This window comes from Nerophis ophidion, linkage group LG15 (assembly GCF_033978795.1).
Source record: "Nerophis ophidion isolate RoL-2023_Sa linkage group LG15, RoL_Noph_v1.0, whole genome shotgun sequence".
In the NCBI taxonomy this organism is placed as follows: Eukaryota; Metazoa; Chordata; class Actinopteri; order Syngnathiformes; family Syngnathidae; genus Nerophis; species Nerophis ophidion.
This window is the reverse complement of record NC_084625.1, coordinates 5,573,330-5,595,995: the sequence shown is the minus strand read 5'-3', so window position 1 is coordinate 5,595,995 and position 22,666 is coordinate 5,573,330. Positions and strand designations below refer to the sequence as shown.

At 43.0% G+C, this 22,666-nt stretch overlaps 1 protein-coding gene across 1 annotated transcript in view; it reads left to right on the top strand.

Moving 5' to 3' along the window:
• The window catches only part of LOC133569128 (phospholipid phosphatase-related protein type 4-like), a 35,872-nt gene extending 24,552 nt beyond the window's left edge, over positions 1-11,320 (top strand). Inside the window, exon 7 of the mRNA XM_061921304.1 lies at positions 2,263-11,320. Coding sequence (XP_061777288.1) covers positions 2,263-3,825 — 1,563 coding nt within the window. The 3' untranslated portion in view covers positions 3,826-11,320. The remainder of the gene's footprint in view (positions 1-2,262) is intronic.
• Positions 11,321-22,666: the final 11,346 nt, after the last annotated feature.

Sequence of the window (22,666 nt, the reverse complement as noted above, 5' to 3'; positions counted from 1 at the left end):
AAGTCGCAGAGGACCCCAAATAGGGCCGTCTTCTCCAAAGGGCCCAAATTGGACCGTCTTCCTCTAAAGGTCCTATAGGACCTAAATAGGACTGTATTCCCCAAAGGTCCTAAAATACCCCAAATAGGACTGTCTTCCCCAAAGGTCCCAAAGGACCCAAATAGGACCGTCCTCCCCTAAAGGTTCTAAAAGACACAAATAGGACCGTCGTCCCCTAAAAGGTCCCAAAGGACCCAGATTGTCCCGTTTTACCCTAAAGATCATAACAGACCCCAAATAGGACCGTTTTCCCCAAAGGACCCAAATAGGATTGTCCTCCTCTAAATGTTCCAAAGGACCCAAATTGGCCCGTTTTCCCCTAAAGGTCCTAAAAGACCCCAAATCGGAACATCTTCCCCCTAAACTTTAGATGATCCTATTCTAAAAGTCGCAAAGGACCCCAAATAGGGCCGTCTTCCCCAAAGGACCCAAATTGGACCGTCTTCCTCTAAAGGTCCTATAGGACCTAAATAGGACTGTATTCCCCAAAGGTCCTAAAATACCCCAAATAAGACCATCTTCCCCAAAGGTCCCAAAGGACCTAAATAGGACCGTCCTCCCCTAAAGGTTCTAAAGGACACAAATAGGACCGTCGTCCCCTAAAAGGTCCCAAAGGACCCAGATTGTCCCATTTTACCCTAAAGATCATAACATACCCCAAATAGGACCGTTTTCCCCAAAGGACCCAAATAGGACCATCCTCCTCTAAAGGTTCAAAGGACCCATATTGGCCCGTTTTCCCCTAAAAGTCCTAAAAGACCCCAAATTGGAACGTCTTCCCCCTAAACTTTAGATGGTCCTATTCTAAAAGTCGCAGAGGACCCCAAATAGGGCCGTCTTCCCCAAAGGACCCAAATTGGACCGTCTTCCTCTAAAGGTCCTATGGGACCTAAATAGGACTGTATTCCCCAAAGGTCCTAAAATACCCCAAATAGGACTGTCTTCCCCAAAGGTCCCAAAGGACCCAAATAGGACCGTCCTCCCCTAAAGGTTCTAAAAGACACAAATAGGACCGTCGTCCCCTAAAAGGTCCCAAAGGACCCAGATTGTCCCGTTTTACCCTAAAGATCATAACAGACCCCAAATAGGACCGTTTTCCCCAAAGGACCCAAATAGGATTGTCCTCCTCTAAATGTTCCAAAGGACCCAAATTGGCCCGTTTTCCCCTAAAGGTCCTAAAAGACCCCAAATCGGAACATCTTCCCCCTAAACTTTAGATGATCCTATTCTAAAAGTCGCAAAGGACCCCAAATAGGGCCGTCTTCCCCAAAGGACCCAAATTGGACCGTCTTCCTCTAAAGGTCCTATAGGACCTAAATAGGACTGTATTCCCCAAAGGTCCTAAAATACCCCAAATAAGACCATCTTCCCCAAAGGTCCCAAAGGACCTAAATAGGACCGTCCTCCCCTAAAGGTTCTAAAGGACACAAATAGGACCGTCGTCCCCTAAAAGGTCCCAAAGGACCCAGATTGTCCCATTTTACCCTAAAGATCATAACATACCCCAAATAGGACCGTTTTCCCCAAAGGACCCAAATAGGACCATCCTCCTCTAAAGGTTCAAAGGACCCATATTGGCCCGTTTTCCCCTAAAAGTCCTAAAAGACCCCAAATTGGAACGTCTTCCCCCTAAACTTTAGATGGTCCTATTCTAAAAGTCGCAAAGGACCCCAAATAGGGCCGTCTTCTCCAAAGGGCCCAAGTAGGACTGTCCTCCCCTAAAGGTCCTAAAAGACCCTCAATGGGAGCGTTTTCCCCAAAGGTCCCAAAGGACCCAAATAGGACCGTCTTCCCCTAAAAGTCGCAAAAGTACCACAATGGGACCGTTTTTCCCAAAGGTCCTAAAAGACCCCTAATGGGACTGTCTTCCTCTAAAGGTTCCAGAAAAAAACCAAATAGGAACGTCGTTCTTTAAAGGTCCAAAGAACCCCTGCTTTGAAACAATCATAAGTTTTGATTAGACAGTTGATGTTTGTGCTTGATTGGCGGGAATGTCACTGATTGGCCGAAATGTGCGCAAAAACTGCGAGACAGTCCAGAATTTTCGGGGACTGGTCCAATTTGCATAAAAATGTTCAAATCTTTGCAAAGGTCAACTTACAAAAGCAAATACTCATTTTCCCAGCTGTATTGGATTACCACGCATTAAAGAAAAAAAAAAGTGTTCAAGATTCAAACAAAAAACATTCTGCTTTTGAAAAGACGCTTGTCTTCTCTTACCAGGGTTTGTATGCAGTTGGAAATTTCCTCCCGAGTGAGGAGCCCAGCACCATTACCCCCTCCCTGCCCCACTGCCCCTCCTGTTCCCTACCCCACATCAGCCAGGAGGCGGTCCTTCATCACCTTCAAATGAAAGCCAGCATTTCCGGGGAGCCAAGAATCAGTACCTCCCAATCCGAAGGCCTTCTCCATCGCGGTCTTCCTCAGCAGAACACTGACGAGAGCCTGAAGTGTTCCAGCAGAGACGCCGATGGGATCCCACCCCACAGCCCGCGCAGCAAAGATACCACGGTGACCTTTAGCCACACGCTTCCTCGCGTCCACACCCCGCAGGCTATAGCAGCGTACGAGGAAGCAGCACGACGTCACGCCGCCACCCTCAACCATGCCTCCATGGATTCTAGTCGTTCCAAGCAGCTTTTGTCACAGTGGAAAAATAAAAACAGCCACAAACCCACCCTGCAGGTGCCGGACTGTTTCCCGCCTTCCGGAGACCTGTCGTCCGTTCAGTCCGCTCAGCATCCCCATTACCACGGCAGCATGGAGGTCCGATCCAGCTCGGAACCGTCAGCGGTGAGCCTGGATACCGGCTTTGACGCGCATGCTTACATGTCCAAACTGACCACAGGCGCGAGTACCACGCTGCCCAGCAACTGCAGCGGCATTACTGGAGGAGCCAGAATGTTGATGCAGCCCCGACCTGGGTCTTCGCAACTGGTCCACATACCCGAGGAATCACATGAAAATTACCATCATACCTCCCCTAGGGCAGCAGGAGGAGGGGGTGAGGGTGTTGCTTTAGTTGATGGCACAGTTCAGGCTAACTGGCAAAGGGTAGCTGAGAAAACAACCCAACCTCGAATTATTCAAGTCATCGCTATGTCCAAGCAGCAAGGTCTCCTTCAGACTCATTCCAGAAGCCTGGATGAGAGCAGCATGGTCGGAAGTTCCCAGGGCTTGGCTCACTACCGGGCTTCTGTTGACAAGGAGCCGAGTAGCACCACAGGACCCAGCTCCCTGGGAAGCACCACAGGCAGCATTTCAGGGAGTACCGGAGCAATCGTCAGGATAGAAGCCCATCCTGAAAACAACAAATTGGTCATCCCAGCCCCTGTCATCCAAGCCCCGTCCACCGACGGAAGTGGCTCGTGGAGGTGGCGGTCTCTGGATCACGGCAATGGCGCCGCCGGAGGGCCTGGAAGTCTGAGGCAATCCTTTGACCTCAATGATCTCAGCAGAGACTCAGAAAGCTCCGACTCGATACGAGAAGGCTCTATTGACAGGAAGCGTGCTAACAACGCCGCGGTTACTGTTCAGTCCGGCCAAGCTTGTGTTGCCGAGCAGAAGCACCACAATCTCTCCACTATCAGGGTGACTCCAGGAGATGGTTGTGGGCCCGGATCCGGAGGAGATGCAGCTTCAGAAATACTTTCAGCCGCCTCTAGTCGCGAGTCCACGCTACGACGAAAAGGCCACAATGTCATCTTGATTCCAGAGAGAGGAAACAGCCCGGATATCACTCGGAATGTTTTCTACAAGGGAACGTCGACACCTAGTAAGGAATAATGCACACATTACTTGGAGTTTCCAGGGAACTATCAGCAAAAAGCATCCTTTGGTCTGTACCAATCAGACGCCAGTTCGTTTTCCCCCTCTTGGTGCGTCTGGTCCGAATGAATCATCCGACTTTGATGCCAACAAACAGTTCAAAGACCGTCCAGATGAGCCGCAGTTTGGTTAATTTGTGAAAGAAAGTTTTAATCTGCTCAATAATTTGGTTTGACCGTGATCTCGTAATGTTGACGCAACGAAAGGTTGTAAACGGATGAGACGATGAAATCGACGTAAACTTACGCAACACGTCTTGAGCGGAGTACGTCTGCAGTTAGCCTGTTGCTTGACACCGTGCTGAAGGAAGTTCACATGTCTGCAGTTTACAGGAAGTGTCTGCGCGAAGGCATCTTCGGTACACCAAATGTTAAGGCTTGGCGATTTGACTGAAAACTGTATCGTGTTTCATATCGCTCCATCCATCTTCTTCCGCTTACCCGAGGTCAGCTCGTAGAAACCCAGACTTTCCTCTCTTCAGCGTCTTCGTCCAGCTCTTCCTTGAGATACCGAGGCGTTCCCAGGTCAGCTGGGAGACATAGTCTTTCTATCGTGTCCTGGGTCTTCCTCGTGGCCTCCTACCGGACGTTCCCTAAACACCTCCCCAGGGGATGCCTGAACCACCTCATCTGGCTCCTCTCCGAACGAGCAACGGCTTTACTCTGAGCTCATCCCGAATGACAGGGTTCTATCTCCGAGGGAGAGCCTAGCTACTCAGCGGAGGAAACTAATTTCGGCCGCTTGTACCCGTGATCTTGTCCTTTCGGTCATAACCTAAAGGTCAGGACCGTAGGTGAGGATATAGGAAGTCGATCGACCGGTAAACCGAAAGCTTTGCCTTCCGGCTCAGCCACGACGGATCGGTACAGGATTCGCATCACTGCAGATGTGTCCCTTGCGATATATATCGATATATTTTTTATTGGCCAACCCGCACGACTATAACCTCCCAAGATTTAGGAGTGCACTGCGCTATTTGCTGCTGCCATGTGGAGATCTAACGTATAATTACATTAATCCAAACTGTAAAAGTACAAGTTTCTTTTTCTCTGGGAACAAATTACCTTTATTTACCTTAATTCAAACTACTAGACTATAGGTATAAAAGCTACACCCGCCAAATTTTAGAAGAGATATATATTTTCCATATATTAGCGGGACTGGACTATAAGCCCCAGATACATACCGGTATGAAAGGTATTTGTAAATACCTCAATTGTTTCCAAACGGTGTCTGTAACACGGCAGTAAAATGGCTGATCAAACAAAACAGAAGTCATCGTCATGTACCCAGTAGCAGCGGAAGCTAGCTCTCCAATCGGTTAACCGACTCAAACACTCCACGCTGATGTTTTGGTGAATTTACCGAGGAATTTGTGAAACTGAAACGACACGTCTATGAAGGTTCTCGTTCATCCAGGTGGTTGTCATCTCAGGGCATTCAATCGACCGCAACTGGACCGCTTGGTTTGTCTTGGAAGACGTTTCGCCGCTCCTTCGAGTAGGCTTCATCAGTTCGTTCTCATTGACTTAGTTTGGTCAGATTTTGTGTAAACCCTCCAAAAACCAGGCGGGTGTGCCTGGGTAAGGATGGGTTTGCCTTTTCCTCTTTAGTACCATCCCTTCTGAACAGGGAGGACGGATGGTACGAAAGAGGAGTAAGGGAAGCCATCCATGAGCAGACACCACCTGTCTCCCACGTACAACACTGTCCTTTCAACCGTACCTAAAATACTCCGCAATTATTCATCCAACAAATAACAGGAGCCAGGAAAATTCTGGTCACTGAAACGACAAATGCCTATGAAGGTTCTCGGTCATCCAGGTGGTTGTCATCTCAGGGCATTCAATCGACCGCAACTGGACCGCTTGGTTTGTCTTGGAAGACATTTCGCCGCTCCTCGGAGTAGGCTTCATCAGTTCGTTCTCATTTACTTAGTTTGGTCAGATTTTGTGTAAACCCCCCAAAAACCAGGCGGGTGTGCCTGGGTAAGGATGGGTTTGCCTTTTCTTCTTTAGTACCATCCCTTCTGAACAGGGAGGACGGATGGTACGAAAGAGGAGTAAGGGAAGCCATCCATGAGCAGACACCACCTGTCTCCCACGTACAACACTGTCCTTTCAACCGTACCTAAAATACTCCGCAATTAATCATCCAACAAATAACAGGATCTAGGAACATTCTGGTCACTGAAACGACAAATGCCTATGAAGGCTCTCGGTCATCCAGGTGGTTGTCATCTCAGGGCATTCAATCGACCGCACCTGGACCGCTTGGTTTGTCTTGGAAGACGTTTCGCCGCTCCTCGGAGTAGGCTTCATCAGTTCGTTCTCATTGACTTAGTTTGGTCAGATTTGGTGTAAACCCTCCAAAACCAGGCGGGTGTGCCTGGGTAAGGATGGTTTTGCCTTTTCCTCTTTAGTACCATCCCTTCTGAACAGGGAGGACGGATGGTACGAAAGAGGAGTAAGGGAAGCCATCTATGTCAAGGTTGAAAAACCATCCATGAGCAGACACCACCTGTCTCCCACGTACAACACTGTCCTTTCAACCGTACCTAAAATACTCCGCAATTATTCCTCCAACAAATAACAGGAGCTAGGAACATTCTGGTCACTGAAACTACAAATGCCTATGAAGGCTCTCGGTCATCCAGGTGGTTGTCATCTCAGGGCATTCAATCGACCGCAACTGGACCGCTTGGTTTGTCTTGGAAGACATTTCGCCGCTCCTCGGAGTAGGCTTCATCAGTTCGTTCTCATTGACTTAGTTTGGTCAGATTTGCTGTAAACCCCCCAAAAACCAGGCGGGTGTGCCTGGGTAAGGATGGTTTTGCCTTTTCCTCTTTTGTACCATCCCTTCTGAACAGGGAGGACGGATGGTACGAAAGAGGAGTAAGGGAAGCCATCCATGAGCAGACACCACCTGTCTCCCACGTACAACACTGTCCTTTCAACCGTACCTAAAATACTCCGCAATCATTCATCCAACAAATAACCGGATCTAGGAACATTCTGGTCACTGAAACGACAAATGCCTATGAAGGTTCTCGGTCATCCAGGTGGTTGTCATCTCAGGGCATTAAATCGACCGCAACTGGACCGCTTGGTTTGTCTTGGAAGACGTTTCGCCGCTCCTTCGAGTAGGCTTCATCAGTTCGTTCTCATTGACTTAGTTTGGTCAGATTTTGTGTAAACCCCCCAAAAACCAGGCGGGTGTGCCTGGGTAAGGATGGTTCTGCCTTTTCCTCTTTAGTACCATCCCTTCTGAACAGGGAGGACGGATGGTACGAAAGAGGAGTAAGGGAAGCCATCTATGTCAAGGTTGAAAAACCATCCATGAGCAGACACCACCTGTCTCCCACGTACAACACTGTCCTTTCAACCGTACCTAAAATACTCTGCAATTAATCATCCAACAAATAACAGGAGCTAGGAACATTCTGGTCACTGAAACGACAAATGCCTATGAAGGTTCTCGGTCATCCAGGTGGTTGTCATCTCAGGGCATTCAATCGACCGCAACTGGACCGCTTGGTTTGTCTTGGAAGACGTTTCGCCGGTCCTTCAAGTAGGCTTCATCAGTTTGTTCTCATTGACTTAGTTTGGTGTAAACCCTCCAAAACCAGGCGGGTGTGCCTGGGTAAGGATGGTTCTGCCTTTTCCTCTTTTGTACCATCCCTTCTGAACAGGGAGGACGGATGCTACGAAAGAGGAGTAAGGGAAGCCATCCATGTCAAGGTTGAAAAACCATCCATGAGCAGACACCACCTGTCTCCCACGTACAACACTGTCCTTTCAACCGTACCTAAAATACTCCGCAATTAATCATCCAACAAATAACAGGAGCTAGGAACATTCTGGTCACTGAAACGACAAATGCCTATGAAGGCTCTCGGTCATCCAGGTGGTTGTCATCTCAGGGCATTCAATCGACCGCAACTGGACCGCTTGGTTTGTCTTGGAAGACGTTTCACCGCTCCTCGGAGTAGGCTTCATCAGTTCGTTCTCATTGACTTAGTTTGGTCAGATTTTGTGTAAACCCCCCAAAAACCAGGCGGGTGTGCCTGGGTAAGGATGGGTTTGCCTTTTCCTCTTTAGTACCATCCCTTCTGAACAGGGAGGACGGATGGTACGAAAGAGGAGTTAGGGAAGCCATCCATGAGCAGACACCACCTGTTTCCCACGTACAACACTGTCCTTTCAACCGTACCTAAAATACTCCGCAATTATTCATCCAACAAATAACAGGAGCTAGGAACATTCTGGTCACAGAAACGACAAATGCCTATGAAGGCTCTCGGTCATCCAGGTGGTTGTCATCTCAGGGCATTCAATCGACCGCAACTGGACCGCTTGGTTTGTCTTGGAAGACGTTTCTACGCTCCTCGGAGTAGGCTTCATCAGTTCGTTCTCATTGACTTAGTTTGGTGTAAACCCTCCAAAACCAGGCGGGTGTGCCTGGGTAAGGATGGTTTTGCTTTAGTACCATCCCTTCTGAACAGGAAGGACGGATGGTACGAAAGAGGAGTAAGGGAAGCCATCTATGTCAAGGTTGAAAAACCATCCCTGAACAGAGGAGGTGGTCTGCGACACCACCTGTCTCCCACGTACAACACTGTCCTTTCAACCGTTCCTGAAAGACTCTGCGATTTATCTTCCAACAAATAACAGCAGTTAGAATCATTCTGGTCACAGAACGTGACCAAAATACCAACTGCTTACGCGGAGGGTTCCGGCTATTTTGGACTGGTTGTAGTCGAGCCGATACTTCAAAGCCAACGACTGTCGCCGGCTTTGACATTTAGGATTGTTTGTTTGCATCAAAACAGTTGTTTTGTTCACTACCATAGGGCGAAAAACCTCCTGGTTTTGGAGTGTAAATATTTTGGGTGTTGCCACCAGCCGCTACACTAGATCTCGATCCGACCAATCCAAGTCTATGAGAAGAAACTGATGAAGCCAACTCGGACGAGCGGCGAAACGTCTTCCAAGACCAACAACACAACAAGAATGCCATTGTAAGTTACCAACACAGACTCTCGGAAGCGTGTTAGCATATTAGCTAACGCTATCCACGCTAGCTTGATTACATTTTAATTTTCCTGAAGGAACTCTCCTGAAGGAATCAATAAAGTACTATCTATCTACATTACGATAGCATGTAGCGACTTGTCTGGGGTGTGCCCCACCTTCCGCCCGAGTGCAGCTAACCCCCCCGTAACCCCAAAAGGGACGGGCGGTAGAAAATGGATGGATGGATATATTGTAAAACTTACAAACGTTCCTCGGAGCGATGAATGAAGGATCTATACGGGTAGCAACACTATGGGCAACGAGAAGACGAGAACGGCACTTGTACTTCCGGTTCATGGTTCAAAGCTCTAAACAGAAAAGCACTAGTCCAAAACATGGCGCCATTGCACAAAAAAACAAAACAGCTTTTTATTATATTTGCTTGTTGTTGTTTGTTTAAACTCTGAAATCCGCGGGGTTCGAAGCGTAGGAAAATAGTAGCGTCTTGTAGCCCAAATTTAGGGTAATTACTTTGTACTGCTGACCTGTAGGAGAGGAGAACAAGTTTTTTTTACACATTTCGGTTGGCTTCGACGGGGAGGGGGGGGGGGCACCAAGGGACGATACGTGTACATATGGAAAACTTCAAAGAACATAATCGATGTAGCATGAGACTTTTGTCACGTTACCTAAAAGCACAACCTTTTATGAGTGTTGCCAGAAAGAATCACTGTGTACTTTTGTAGCCACGCCCACCGACACCTCTTTCAAGTGGAGCGGCTTCCACGGGCGCCGTCGCACCTTTTTTTAAAAAGATTTTTCTACACGAGCGCCCACAAGGCGCGGGCCCAGAAGGCAGAACTGTATCACGGGCGCGGGCCCAGAAGGCAGAACTGTATCACGGGCGCGGGCCCAGAAGGCAGAACTGCATCATAGGTGCGGGCCCAGAAGGCAGAACTGTATGGGCCCTGAAGGCAAAACTGCATCATGGGCACGTGCCTGGAAGGCAGAACTGCATCAAGGGCGCGGGCACAGAATCATAACTGCATTACGAGCGCGGGCCCAGAAGGCAGAACTGCATAACGGGCGCAGGCCCAGAAGGCAGAGCTCTGTCACGGGCTCGGGCCCAGAAGGCAGAACTGCATCAAGGGCGCGGGCACAGAATCATAACTGCATTACGAGCGCGGGCCCAGAAGGCAGAACTGCATCACGGGCGCAGGCCCAGAAGGCAGAACTGTGTCACGGGTTCGGGCCCAGAAGGCAGAACTGCATCACGGGCGCGGGCCCAGAAGGCAGAACTGCTTAATGGGCGCGGGCCCAGAAGGCAGTACTGCATACCGCGGGCCCAGAAGGCAGAACTGCATCACGTGTGCGGGCCCAGAATCATAACTGCATCACGGGCGCGGGACACCAAAAGGCAGAACTGCATCCGGTGGGCTTAAAAGGTAAAACTGCATCACGGGCGCGAGCCCAGAAGGCAGAACTGCATCACGGGCGCGAGCCCAGAAGGCAGAACTGCATCACGGGCGCGAGCCCAGAAGGCAGAACTGCATCACGGGCGCGAGCCCAGAAGGCAGAACTGCATCACGGGCGCGAGCCCAGAAGGCAGAACTGCGTCACGGGCGCAGGCCCAGAAAGCAGAACTGCGTCATGGGTGCAGGCCCAGAAGGCAGAACTGCATACCGCGGGCCCAGAAGGCAGAACTGCATCATAGGTGCGGGCCCAGAAGGCAGAACTGCATCACGTGTGCGGGCCCAGAATCATAACTGCATCACGGGCGCGGGACACCAAAAGGCAGAAGTGCATCCGGTGGGCTTAAAAGGTAAAACTGCATCACGGGCGCGAGCCCAGAAGGCAGAACTGCATCACGGTGCGGGCCCAGAAGGCAGGACTGCATCATAGGTGCGGGCCCAGAAAGCAGAACTGCACGGGCCAGGAAGGCAAAACTGCATCACTGGCGCGGGCCTGGAAGGCAGGACTACATCACGGGTTCGGGCCCAGAAGGCAGAACTGCATCACGGGTGCGGGCCCAGAAGGCAGTCATATTTGTCATCATATTTGTCCTTCCATTGTTCTCTGCCCACTGTGGTCACAGTGGGTTCCAGAAGGGTGCTAAACCGCAACATGTTCTATATTCTCCAGCCGGGAAAAACACAAAAAATATCGCAAATCCACGAAAAGAGTCAACAATTACGATGAGTAGTTTGAGTTCTACTCTTTTTTTCGGGGAAGGGAAAGCGTTTTTGAACCGTAAGTGTGCTTAGCGTTCCTTCTATAGCTTTCATTCAATAAGCTGTCACTCGCACTCTCAAGTGTTCTCTTCTTCTTATCCTAGAACTTGGCGTACTACGTACTTTGTACTTAGGGGTGTCCAAACTTCGGAGAAATGAGAGCATGGCGGCGGCAAGTTTTGATATAGTTTTCTTTTTTTTTTCTTTTTTTAAAACCTGTACAATGTTTGCTGTAACCTCTCAGTTTTTGGTGAACTTAAGTTAAAACTCCCCAAAAAGGTCCCGGTCGTTGAAGTGTTTTTAAAATACGTCAAATTGCAGTTTTATTTTATTTTTGGATATCTACAGATATGCTTCAGAGCCATCCGTTGCCATAAAAAAAACATTTTATTAAGTTTTATGCCTTTTTTTTTTTAATGGAAAAAACACAAAATATGAAATATTTCACCCCCCAAAAATATTCAAAATGTATTATTTAATGTGACGTAATAATAATTGAATAACATAGGTTTTGAGCTATTATTATTTTTTGAGTGTTGACAAAAAAAAAATTCAAAAAGCTCCCCCCGTCATAAAATTATTATAAATCATACATAACATAATAATACCCAAACCAGTGAAGTTGTCATAGGAAAAAAAATAATAAATAAAAACAGAATACAATAATTTGCCAATCCTCTTTTATTCAACTGAATAGACTGCAAATACAAAATATTAAACGTTCCAACTAGAAAACTTTGTTATTTTTTGGCAAATATTAGCTCATTTGGAATTGGATGCCCGCAACATGTTTCCAAAAAGCTGGCACAAGTGGCAAAAAAGACTGAGAAAGTTGAGGAATGCTCACCAAACACTTATTTGGAACATCGCACAGGTGAACGGGCTGATTGGGAACAGGTGGGTGCCATGATTGGCTATAAAAGCAAGGACAGGGCGAGGGGTCACCACTTTATGGACATATGTGTGAGCCAATTGTTTAGCTATTGCAAGGAATTTAGGGATTTCACCATCCACTGTTCAGTAATATCATCAAAAGGTTCAGAGAATCTGGAGAAATCGCCGCACGTAAGCCTTGATGTTACGGCCCTTCGATCCCTCAGGCAGTACTGCATCAAAAAGCGACATCGGTGTGTAAAGGATATCACCACATGGGCTCAGGAACACTTCAGAAAACCACTGTCAGTAATTACAGTTTGTCGCTAAATCTGTAAGTGCGAGTTAAAACTCGACTATGCCAAGCCAAAGCCATTTATCAACAACACCCAGAAACGCCGCCGGCTTCGCCTGGGCCCAAGCTCACATAAGATGGACTCATGCAAAGTGGGAAAGTGTTCCGTGGTCTGACGAGTCCACATTTCAAATTGTATTTGGAAACTGTGGACGTTGTGTCCTCCGGATCGAAGAGGAAAAGAACCATCCGGATTTTTACAGGTGCAAAGTGTAAAAGCCAGCATCTGTGAGGGTATGGGGGTGTATTAGTGCCCAAAACATGGGTAACTTACACATCTGTGAAGGCACTATTAATGCTGAAAAGTACATACAGGTTTTGGCTGCCATCCAAGCAACGTTATCATGGACGCCCCTGCTTATTTCAGCAAGACAATGCCAAGCCACCTGTTATAACAGCGTGGCTTCGTAGTAAAAGAGTGCGGGTACTAGACTGGCCTGCCTGTAGTCCAGACCTGTCTCCCATTGAAAATACCACAATTTAAGCTGTCCATCAAGCAAGAATGGGAAAGAATTCCACTTCAAAAATGTGTTTCCTCAGTTCCCAAACCTTTACTGAGTGTTTTTAAAAGGAAAGGTCATGTAACACAGTGGTAAAAATTTCCCTGTGACAACTTATTTGAAATGTGTTGCTGCCATTAAACTCTAAGATAGTGATTATTTGCAGTAAAAAAATGAAATTTCTCGGTTCAAACGTTAAATATCTTGTCTATTCAATTGAATACAAGTTGAAAAGGATTTCTTGTATTCTCTTTTTATTTACAACGTGACAACTTTGTGAATTATATTTATATAGCGCTTTTCTCTAGTGACTCAAAGCGCTTTACATAGTGAAACCCAATATCTAAGTTCCATTTAAACCAGTGTGGGTGGCACTGGGAGCAGGCGGGTAAAGTGCCTTGCCCAAGGACACAGCGGCAGGGACTAGGATGGCGGAAGCGGGAATCGGACCTGCAACCCTCAAGTTGCTGGCACGCCCACTCTACCAACCGAGCTATGCCGCCCCACTTCACTGCTTTTGTATTTTATTTTTACCTGAAACTTCAGATCCATCCGTCAATTTTTGTTATGTTTTGCGCAATAACCGTTTTAAAGCAAAAAGAGATCAACTTTCAACCCTTTTCTATTTTATTCCACTTTTTTTTGGTAAAGGTATTTTTAAAATGGGGACGTTAAAAAAATTTAAAAAAAGGTTTAAAAAGAAGCTGCGGGCCACCTTTGGACACCCCTGCTCCAACTTGATACCACATTATTATTATTATTATTATTATTATTATTATTAAGTGTGTTGCGTCATCTCCAGCAAAAGAAGCAAAACAAATATATATTTGCTATAACATAGTTTATTACATGACGCGGTCATATTTTACAAGAAGTGAAGATGTATGTGAAAAAGACACAAGTGTGTGTACTAAATATCAATTCCATCCAAGTGTTTTATTTTGTGTTCTTCAAAAGGTGTTAATGAGACTTTTAAGTGTTTATTTAAAAAAAAAAAAAAACCCAGGACTAATTTGCTGTAGCCGACATTTACAGATGCATTGTGGGACTTTGGACGCGTGCATGATATCTTTTTTTCTACTTGATCACTTTTCTGTTCTTTGCCTTGGTATTTACTGCATGTTTTTGTCAGGTGTGGACAGCAAACAAATACTATGATGTACTGCAACTGTTTTCAAATATATTTTTCTTTTTTGATTCACCTGAAAAAAAAAAAAACGTTTTTCTTTCTGATTGCACATTTTTTTGTCATTTTTTTGGTCGCCGAAAAGCGACAAAAACGTCAAAACGCGAAAAAAAGGAAATTATTTTCTGATGCAAACAAACTCTTCTGATGAGTTAAAATGCTACAGTGAAATATAAAATAGCATCAACGTTGAATTTAACAAAGTTTAAAGGCTGTTTATACGCAACACACAAGGTAGAACATCCCGACAATCACAATTTCAAACCCTAACCAACACAATATTGTTGATTTAACATCAAAAAATATAATTATAGATGAGAAAACATCAATACAGATGATAAAACATCAATATAGAAGATTTAACATCAATATATAAATTAAACTTTATTATACATGAGAAAACATCAATATAGACGATAAATATTAATATATTGGATTTAACATCAATATACGTGATAAAACATCAATATAGACGATAAATATTAATATATAGGATTTAACTTATAGATAATCAAACTTTATTGTAGATGATAACATGTCAATATAGATGATAAACATCAATATAGAAGATTTAACATCAATATGGATAATTAAACTTTATTATAGATGAGAAAACATCCATACAGATGATAAAACAAACATCAATATAGATGATTAAACTGTATTATTAATGATAAAACATCAATATAGAAGATTTAACGTCAATATAGATTATAAAACATCGATATAAATGATTTAACATCAAAATAAATGATAAAAAAATCAATATAAATGATAAAACATCAATATAGAAGATTTAGTTTAGTTTAGCTTATTGTTCTTCGGTGGTCAACAAAACAAACAGTTATACGTTCATAGATTGAAAAAAAGATTTAACGTCAATATAGATCATAAAACATCAATATAAACTATTAAACATCAATATATATGATTTAACAACAGAAGAAATGACAAAACATCAATATAAATGATAAAACATCAATATAAATGATGAAACAGCAATATAAATGATAAAACATCTATATAGAAGATTTAGTTTAGTTTAGTTTATTGTTCTTCAGTCAATGGTCAACAAAACAAACAAACATTTATATGTTCATACATTGAAAAAAATATTTAACGTCAATATAGATCATAAAACAACAATATCAATGATAAAACATCAATATAAATGATTTAACATCAAAAGAAATGATAAAAAATTAATATAAATGATAAAAAGTCAATATATAATTTAACATCAATATAGATGACAAAACATCAATATCAATCAATCAATCAATGTTTACTTATATAGCCCTAAATCACTAGTGTCTCAAAGGGCTGCACAAACCACTACGACATCCTCGGTAGGCCCACATAAGGGCAAGGAAAACTCACACCCAGTGGGACGTCGGTGACAATGAGGACCATGAGAACCTTGGAGAGGAGGAAAGCAATGGATGTCGAGCGGGTCTAACATGATACTGTGAAAGTTCAATCCATAATGGATCCTACACAGTCGCGAGAGTCCAGTCCAAAGCGGATCCAACACAGCAGCGAGAGTCCCGTTCACAGCGGAGCCAGCAGGAAACCATCCCAAGCGGAGGAGGATCAGCAGCGCAGAGATGTCCCCAGCCGATACACAGGCGAGCAGTACATGGCCACCGGATCGGACCGGACCGGACCCCTCCACAAAGGAGAGTGGGACATAGAAGAAAAGAAAAGAAACGGCAGATCAACTGGTCTAAAAGGGGGGTCTATTTAAAGGCTAGAGTATACAAATGAGTTTTAAGGTGAGACTTAAATGCTTCTACTGAGGTAGCATCTCGAACTGTTACCGGGAGGGCATTCCAGAGTACTGGAGCCCGAACGGAAAACGCTCTATAGCCCGCAGACTTTTTTTGGGCTTTGGGAATCACTAATAAGCCGGAGTCTTTTGAAGGCAGATTTCTTGCCGGGACATATGGTACAATACAATCGGCAAGATAGGATGGAGCTAGACCGTGTAGTATTTTATACGTAAGTAGTAAAACCTTAAAGTCACATCTTAAGTGCACAGGAAGCCAGTGCAGGTGAGCCAGTATAGGTGTATATGTATGTATACATGTATATAAGTATATACAGTATAGGTGTATATATAGGTATACATGTATATAAGTATATACAGTATAGGTGTATATATAGGTATACATGTATATAAGTATATACAGTATAGGTGTATATATAGGTATACATGTATATAAGTATATACAGTATAGGTGTATATATAGGTATATATGTATATAAGTATATACAGTATAGGTGTATATATAGGTATACATGTATATAAGTATATACAGTATAGGTGTATATATAGGTATACATGTATATAAGTATATACAGTATAGGTGTATATATAGGTATATATGTATATAAGTATATACAGTATAGGTGTATATATAGGTATACATGTATATAAGTATATACAGTATAGGTGTATATATAGGTATATATGTATATAAGTATATACAGTATAGGTGTATATATGTATATAAGTATATACAGTATTGGTGTGTATATATAGGTATATATGTATACAAGTATATACAGTATAGGTGTATATATAGGTATATATGTATATAAGTATATACAGTATATGTGTATATATAGGTATATATGTATATAAGTATATACAGTATAGGCGTAATATGATCAAACTTTCTTGTTCTTGTCAAAAGTCTAGCAGCCGCATTTTGTACCAACTGTAATCTTTTAATGCTAGACATGGGGAGACCCGAAAATAATACGTTAAAAAACAATATAAATGATGAAACATCAATATATAATTTAACATCAATATGGATGATAAAACATCAATTTAGACAATAAATATTCATATATTGGATTTAACATCAATATACATGAAAAAACATCAATATCGATGATAAATATTAATATATAGGATTTAACATCATATAGATGATTAAACTTTACTGTAGATGATAAAATGTCAATATAGATGATAAACATCAATATAGAAGATTTAACATCAATATGGATAATTAAACTTTATTATATATGAGAAAACATCAATATATATGATTTAACAACAGATGAAATGACAAAACATCAATATAAATGATAAAACATCAATATAAATGATTTAACATCAAAATAAATGATAAAACATCAATATAGAAGATTTAGTTTAGTTTAGTTTATTGTTCTTCGGTCAATGGTCAACAAAACAAACAAACATTTATACGTTCATAGATTGAAAAAAGGATTTGACGTCAATATAGATCATAAAACATCAATATAAATTATAAAACATCAATATAGAAGATTTAACGTCAATATAGATGATAAAACATCCATATAGATGATTTAACATCAAAAGAAATGATAAAAAAGAAATATAAATTATGAAACATCAATATATAATTTAACATCAATATAGATGATAAAACATCAATTTAGAAGATTTAACATCAATATTGATAATTAAACTTTATTATACATGAGAAAACATCAATATAGACGATAAATATTAATATATTGGATTTAACATCAATATACATGAAAAAACATCAATATAGATGATAAATATTCATATATAGGCTTTAACATCATATAGATGATTAAACTTTATTGTAGATGATAAAATGTCAATATAGATGATAAACATCAATATAGAAGATTTAACATCAATATGGATAATTAAACTTTATTATAGATGAGAAAACATCAATACAGATGATAAAACAAACATCAATATAGATGATTAAACTGTATTATTAATGATAAAACATCAATATAGAAGATTTAACGTCAATGTAGATTATAAAACATCGATATAAATGATTTAACATCAAAATAAATGATAAAAAATTGATATAAATGATAAAACATCAATATAGAAGATTTAGTTTAGTTTAGCTTATTGTTCTTCGGTCAATGGTCAACAAAACAAACAAACATTTATACATTCATATATTGAAAAAAAGATTTAACGTCAATATAGATCATAAAACATCAATATAAACTATAAAACATCAATATATATGATTTAACAACAGAAGAAATGACAAAACATCAATATAAATGATAAAACATCAATATAAATGATTTAACATCAAAATAAATGATAAAACATCAATATAAATGATAAAACATCAATATAGAAGATTTAGTTTAGTTTAGCTTATTGTTCTTCGGTCAATGGTCAACAAAACAAACAAACAGTTATACGTTCATAGATTGAAAAAAGATTTAACGTCAATATAGATCATAAAACATCAATATAAATTATAAAACATCAATATATATGATTTAACAACAGAAGAAATGACAAAATATCAATATAGATGATAAACATCAACATAGAAAATTACACTTTATTATAGATGAGAAAACATCAATACAGGTGATAAAACAAACATCAATATAAAAGCTTTAACATATATATATATAATATGTTTGAAATCACTTCCGGTCCTGGTGCTCTTGTTTTGTCGCTGTTTCCTGTTTGGTCGCTGCCTTTTAACGGCACCTTGACTCTCTGCTCCATGTCCCGTCAGCACACCTGTTCCCGATTAAATGAGCTCTATTTAGGTCCACCTGAGTCCCTCCTTCGGCGCTTCGTCATTATTCTTTTGAGACTGACATGGATCGGACGGGTTTTGTTCGCAGTGAGTAATATTTTTGTCCATTTCTCTTGCCTTCTGCTGCTTTCAATGGTTTGTGTTGCTGCTTTCAATTGTGTGCTCGGCTGCTTTCTGATGTGTTTGTGTCCGCTGTGACAGTTACACACCTGCACTGCACAACATGAACAACACAACACAACACACACATTTAATCACTTGAGTCAGTGACAAACTTGCTACACAAACAAATGACAAGCTGTCACTCACCTGGGCTCTCAACTGCTGGCTAAGAGAGTCAAGGTGTGGTTGAGTGCACACACCTGCACTGTTGATTGTTCCCAACTGTTTGTCAAAATCTGTGTTTGATGGACATGATCTCCAAAACCTCAATGACCGATCTACAAGCTCAAAAGTAATATGTGAATACTTTTTAGACTTGTGATGGTTTATTGAAGGTGTGTTTATAAAAAGATCTGTGTCCTGTGGAGTTCAGGTCTACATGAATCACTAAACATCTGCTGAGATGTTGGTGTTTGGTTTCTTCTTCTTGTTGTTGTCGACAAGGTCCGTGTTGTGGGGGCCTTTGGGCGGCCTGCGAGGTCCATGTTGTGGGGGCCTTTGGGCGGCTGCGAGGTCCGTGTTGTGGGGGCCTTTGGGCGGCTGCGAGGTCCGTGTTGTGGGGGCCTTTGGGCGGCTGCGAGGTCCGTGTTGTGGGGGCCTTTGGGCGGCTGCGAGGTCCGTGTTGTGGGGGCCTTTGGGCGGCTGCGAGGTCCGTGTTGTGGGGGCCTTTGGGCGGCTGCGAGGTCCGTGTTGTGGGGGCCTTTGGGCGGCTGCGAGGTCCGTGTTGTGGGGGCCTTTGGGCGGCTGCGAGGTCCGTGTTGTGGGGGCCTTTGGGCGGCTGCGAGGTCCGTGTTGTGGGGGCCTTTGGGCGGCTGCAAGGTCCGTGTTGTGGGGGCCTTTGGGCGGCTGCGAGGTCCGTGTTGTGGGGGCCTTTGGGCGGCTGCGAGGTCCGTGTTGTGGGGGCCTTTGGGCGGCTGCGAGGTCCGTGTTGTGGGGGCCTTTGGGCGGCTGCGAGGTCCGTGTTGTGGGGGCCTTTGGGCGGCCTGCAAGGTCCGTGTTGTGGGGGCCTTTGGCCGGCCTGCAAGGTCCGTGTTGTCGCGGGGGGCTTTGCGCGGCCTGCAAGTTTTGTGTTGTCGCGGGGGACTTTGGGCGGCCTGCAAGGTCCGTGTTGTTGTCGTGGGGGGCTTTGGGCGGCCTGCAAGGTCCGTGTTGTCGTGGGGGGCTTTGGGCGGCCTGCAAGGTCCGTGTTGTTGTCGTGGGGGACTTTGGGCGGCCTGCAAGGTCCGTGTTGTTGTCGTGGGGGGTTTTGGGCGGCCTGCAAGGTCCGTGTTGTTGTCGTGGTGGGGTTTGGGCGACCTACAAGGTCCGTGTTGTTGTCGTGGGGGGCTTTGGGCGGCCTGCAAGGTCCGTGTTGTTGTCGTGGTGGGGTTTGGGCGACCTGCAAGGTCCGTGTTGTCATGGGGGGCTTTGAGCACCCGCTAGGTCCGTGTTGTCGTGGGGGGATTTGGACGGCCCGCTAGGTCAATATGTAGTGGTTCCCCCAGACAATTTGTTAGTTAAGGTGGTGACTCTCCAGGGGGAGGGTTTTTTTCCCGGGACGGGGGAGTGTGTGGGTGGGTGGGCGGGCTCGTAAGGAACAGGGTATTACGGCCTGTCGCCATCACGTCTCGACCTCATCACTTGATATTAGTTTGTCTAAATTGTCAGACGATCGCTTCTCTTTTATCTGAAGGTCTTCTACTGCATTCAGCAACTTTTGTCTCGATTAGAAGTTAGTCTGTCCTGCTTGTGGCTGTATATAATCATTAGGATTTTTACAAAATAACAAATCAAAGCTCTAGCACAAGTGGAAGATAATGACTTGTTATTTACATGTCGAATGGCCCTCAACACCGTCGGGAAACATTGTCAAAGCATCTAATCGCGGTATTTTAATTTTGACAAAATATTTATTGCAACTGCAGTTTTACGTAATTATTACAAGAAACTACTCGAAGCATTTTTAATACAACCCTAATAGAATACAGCCAAATTTTAATATGCTTGATTTTGGACTCCAAAGCAAGTATTGAGAGCATTTGTAATTGTTAAGTCGGCCGCCTTAACAACAAAACGCTGCAGTAATCCCTGATATGTATGTGGGTCTGGTCAATATGTATTTGGTCGGGTCAACTACAAGGTCAATATGTATTTAATTTGTGACCTCATGGTTTTATTTAAGGTCAGTTCAACTACAAGGTGAACATGTAATTTGTGTCATGGTTTTATTTGGGGTCAGGTTAAATACATGTTGACCAGACCCCAAATAAAACCATGACACATATTAAATACATGTTGACCTTTTGTTTTATTTGGAGTTAGGTCAACTACAACGTCAATACGTATTTGGAGTTAGGTCAACTACAAGGTCAATATGTATTTGTCATGGTTTTATTTGGGGTCAGGTTAACAAGGTCCATATGTATTTAATTTGTCATGGTTTTATTTGGGGTCAGGTCAACAAGGTCCATATGTATTTAATTTGTCATGGTTTTATTTGGGGTCAGGTCAACAAGGTCCATATGTATTTAATTTGTCATGGTTTTATTTAGGGTCAGGGAAACTACGTCTATATGTATTTAATTTGTGTCACGTTTTTTGGGGGGGTAAGGTCAACTACCAGACAAATTTTAATACATGTTGACCTGACCCCAAATAAAACCATGACAGTTTAAATAAATGTTGACCTATGTTGTATTTGGGGACTGGTCAACTACAATGTCAATACTAAGTGTCCTCATGGTTTTTGTTGGGGTCTGATCAGGTCAACTACAAGGTCAACATGTATTTTGTGTCCTGTTTTATTTGGGGTCCGATCAGGTCAACTACAAGGTCAAAATGTATTTTGTGTCCTGTTTTTATTTGGGGTCAGGTCAACTACAAGGTCGACGTGTATTTAATTTGTGTCCTTGTGGTTTTATTTGGGGTCAGGTCAACTGCAAGGTGAATATGTATTTTAATTTGTGTCCTAATTTTATTTGGGGTCGGGTCAATATGTGTTATTTGGGGTCATGTCAACTACAAGGTCAACATGTATTTAATTTTGTCATGGTTTTATTTGGGATTTGGTCAACATGTATTTGATTTGTGCTCTCCATGGTCTTGGTCAACCGGTATTTAATTCATGTCCTCATGGTATTTGGTGTCTAGTCAGGTCAACTACAAGGTCAACATGTATTTTGTGTCCTGTTTTATTTGGGGTCAGGTCAACTACAAGGTCAGTATGTATTTGATTTATGTCTTCCATGGTCTTGGGCATGTATTTGACTTGTGTCCTCCATGGTCTTGGTCGATTACAAGGTGAATATGTATTTTAAGTTGTGTCCTAATTTTATTTGGGGTCGTGTTATTTGGGGTCATGTCAACTACAAGGTCAACATGTATTTAATTTTGTCATGCTTTTATTTGGGATCTGGTCAACATGTATTTGATTTGTGCTCTCCATGGTCTTGGTCAACCGGTATTTAATTCATGTCCTCATGGTATTTGGTGTCTAGTCAGGTCAACTACAAGGTCAACATGTATTTTGTGTCCTGTTTTATTTGGGGTCAGATCAGGTCAACTACAAGGTCAACATGTATTTAATTTGTGTCCTTGTGGTTTTAGTTGGGGTCAGGTCAACTGCAAGGTGAATATGTATTTTAATTTGTGTCCTAATTTTATTTGGGGTCGGGTCAATATGTGTTATTTGGGGTCATGTCAACTACAAGGTTAACATGTATTTAATTTGGGGTCAGGTCAACTACAAGATCAGTATGTATTTGATTTGTGTCTTCCCATGGTCTTGGTTCAAATATATTTGATTTGTGTCCTCCATGGTCTTGGTCAACATGTATTTGATTTATGTCCATGGTGTTGGTCAATAACAAAGTCAACATGTATTTTGTGTCTTCCATGGTCTTGGGCAACATGTATTTGATTTGTGTTGTCCAT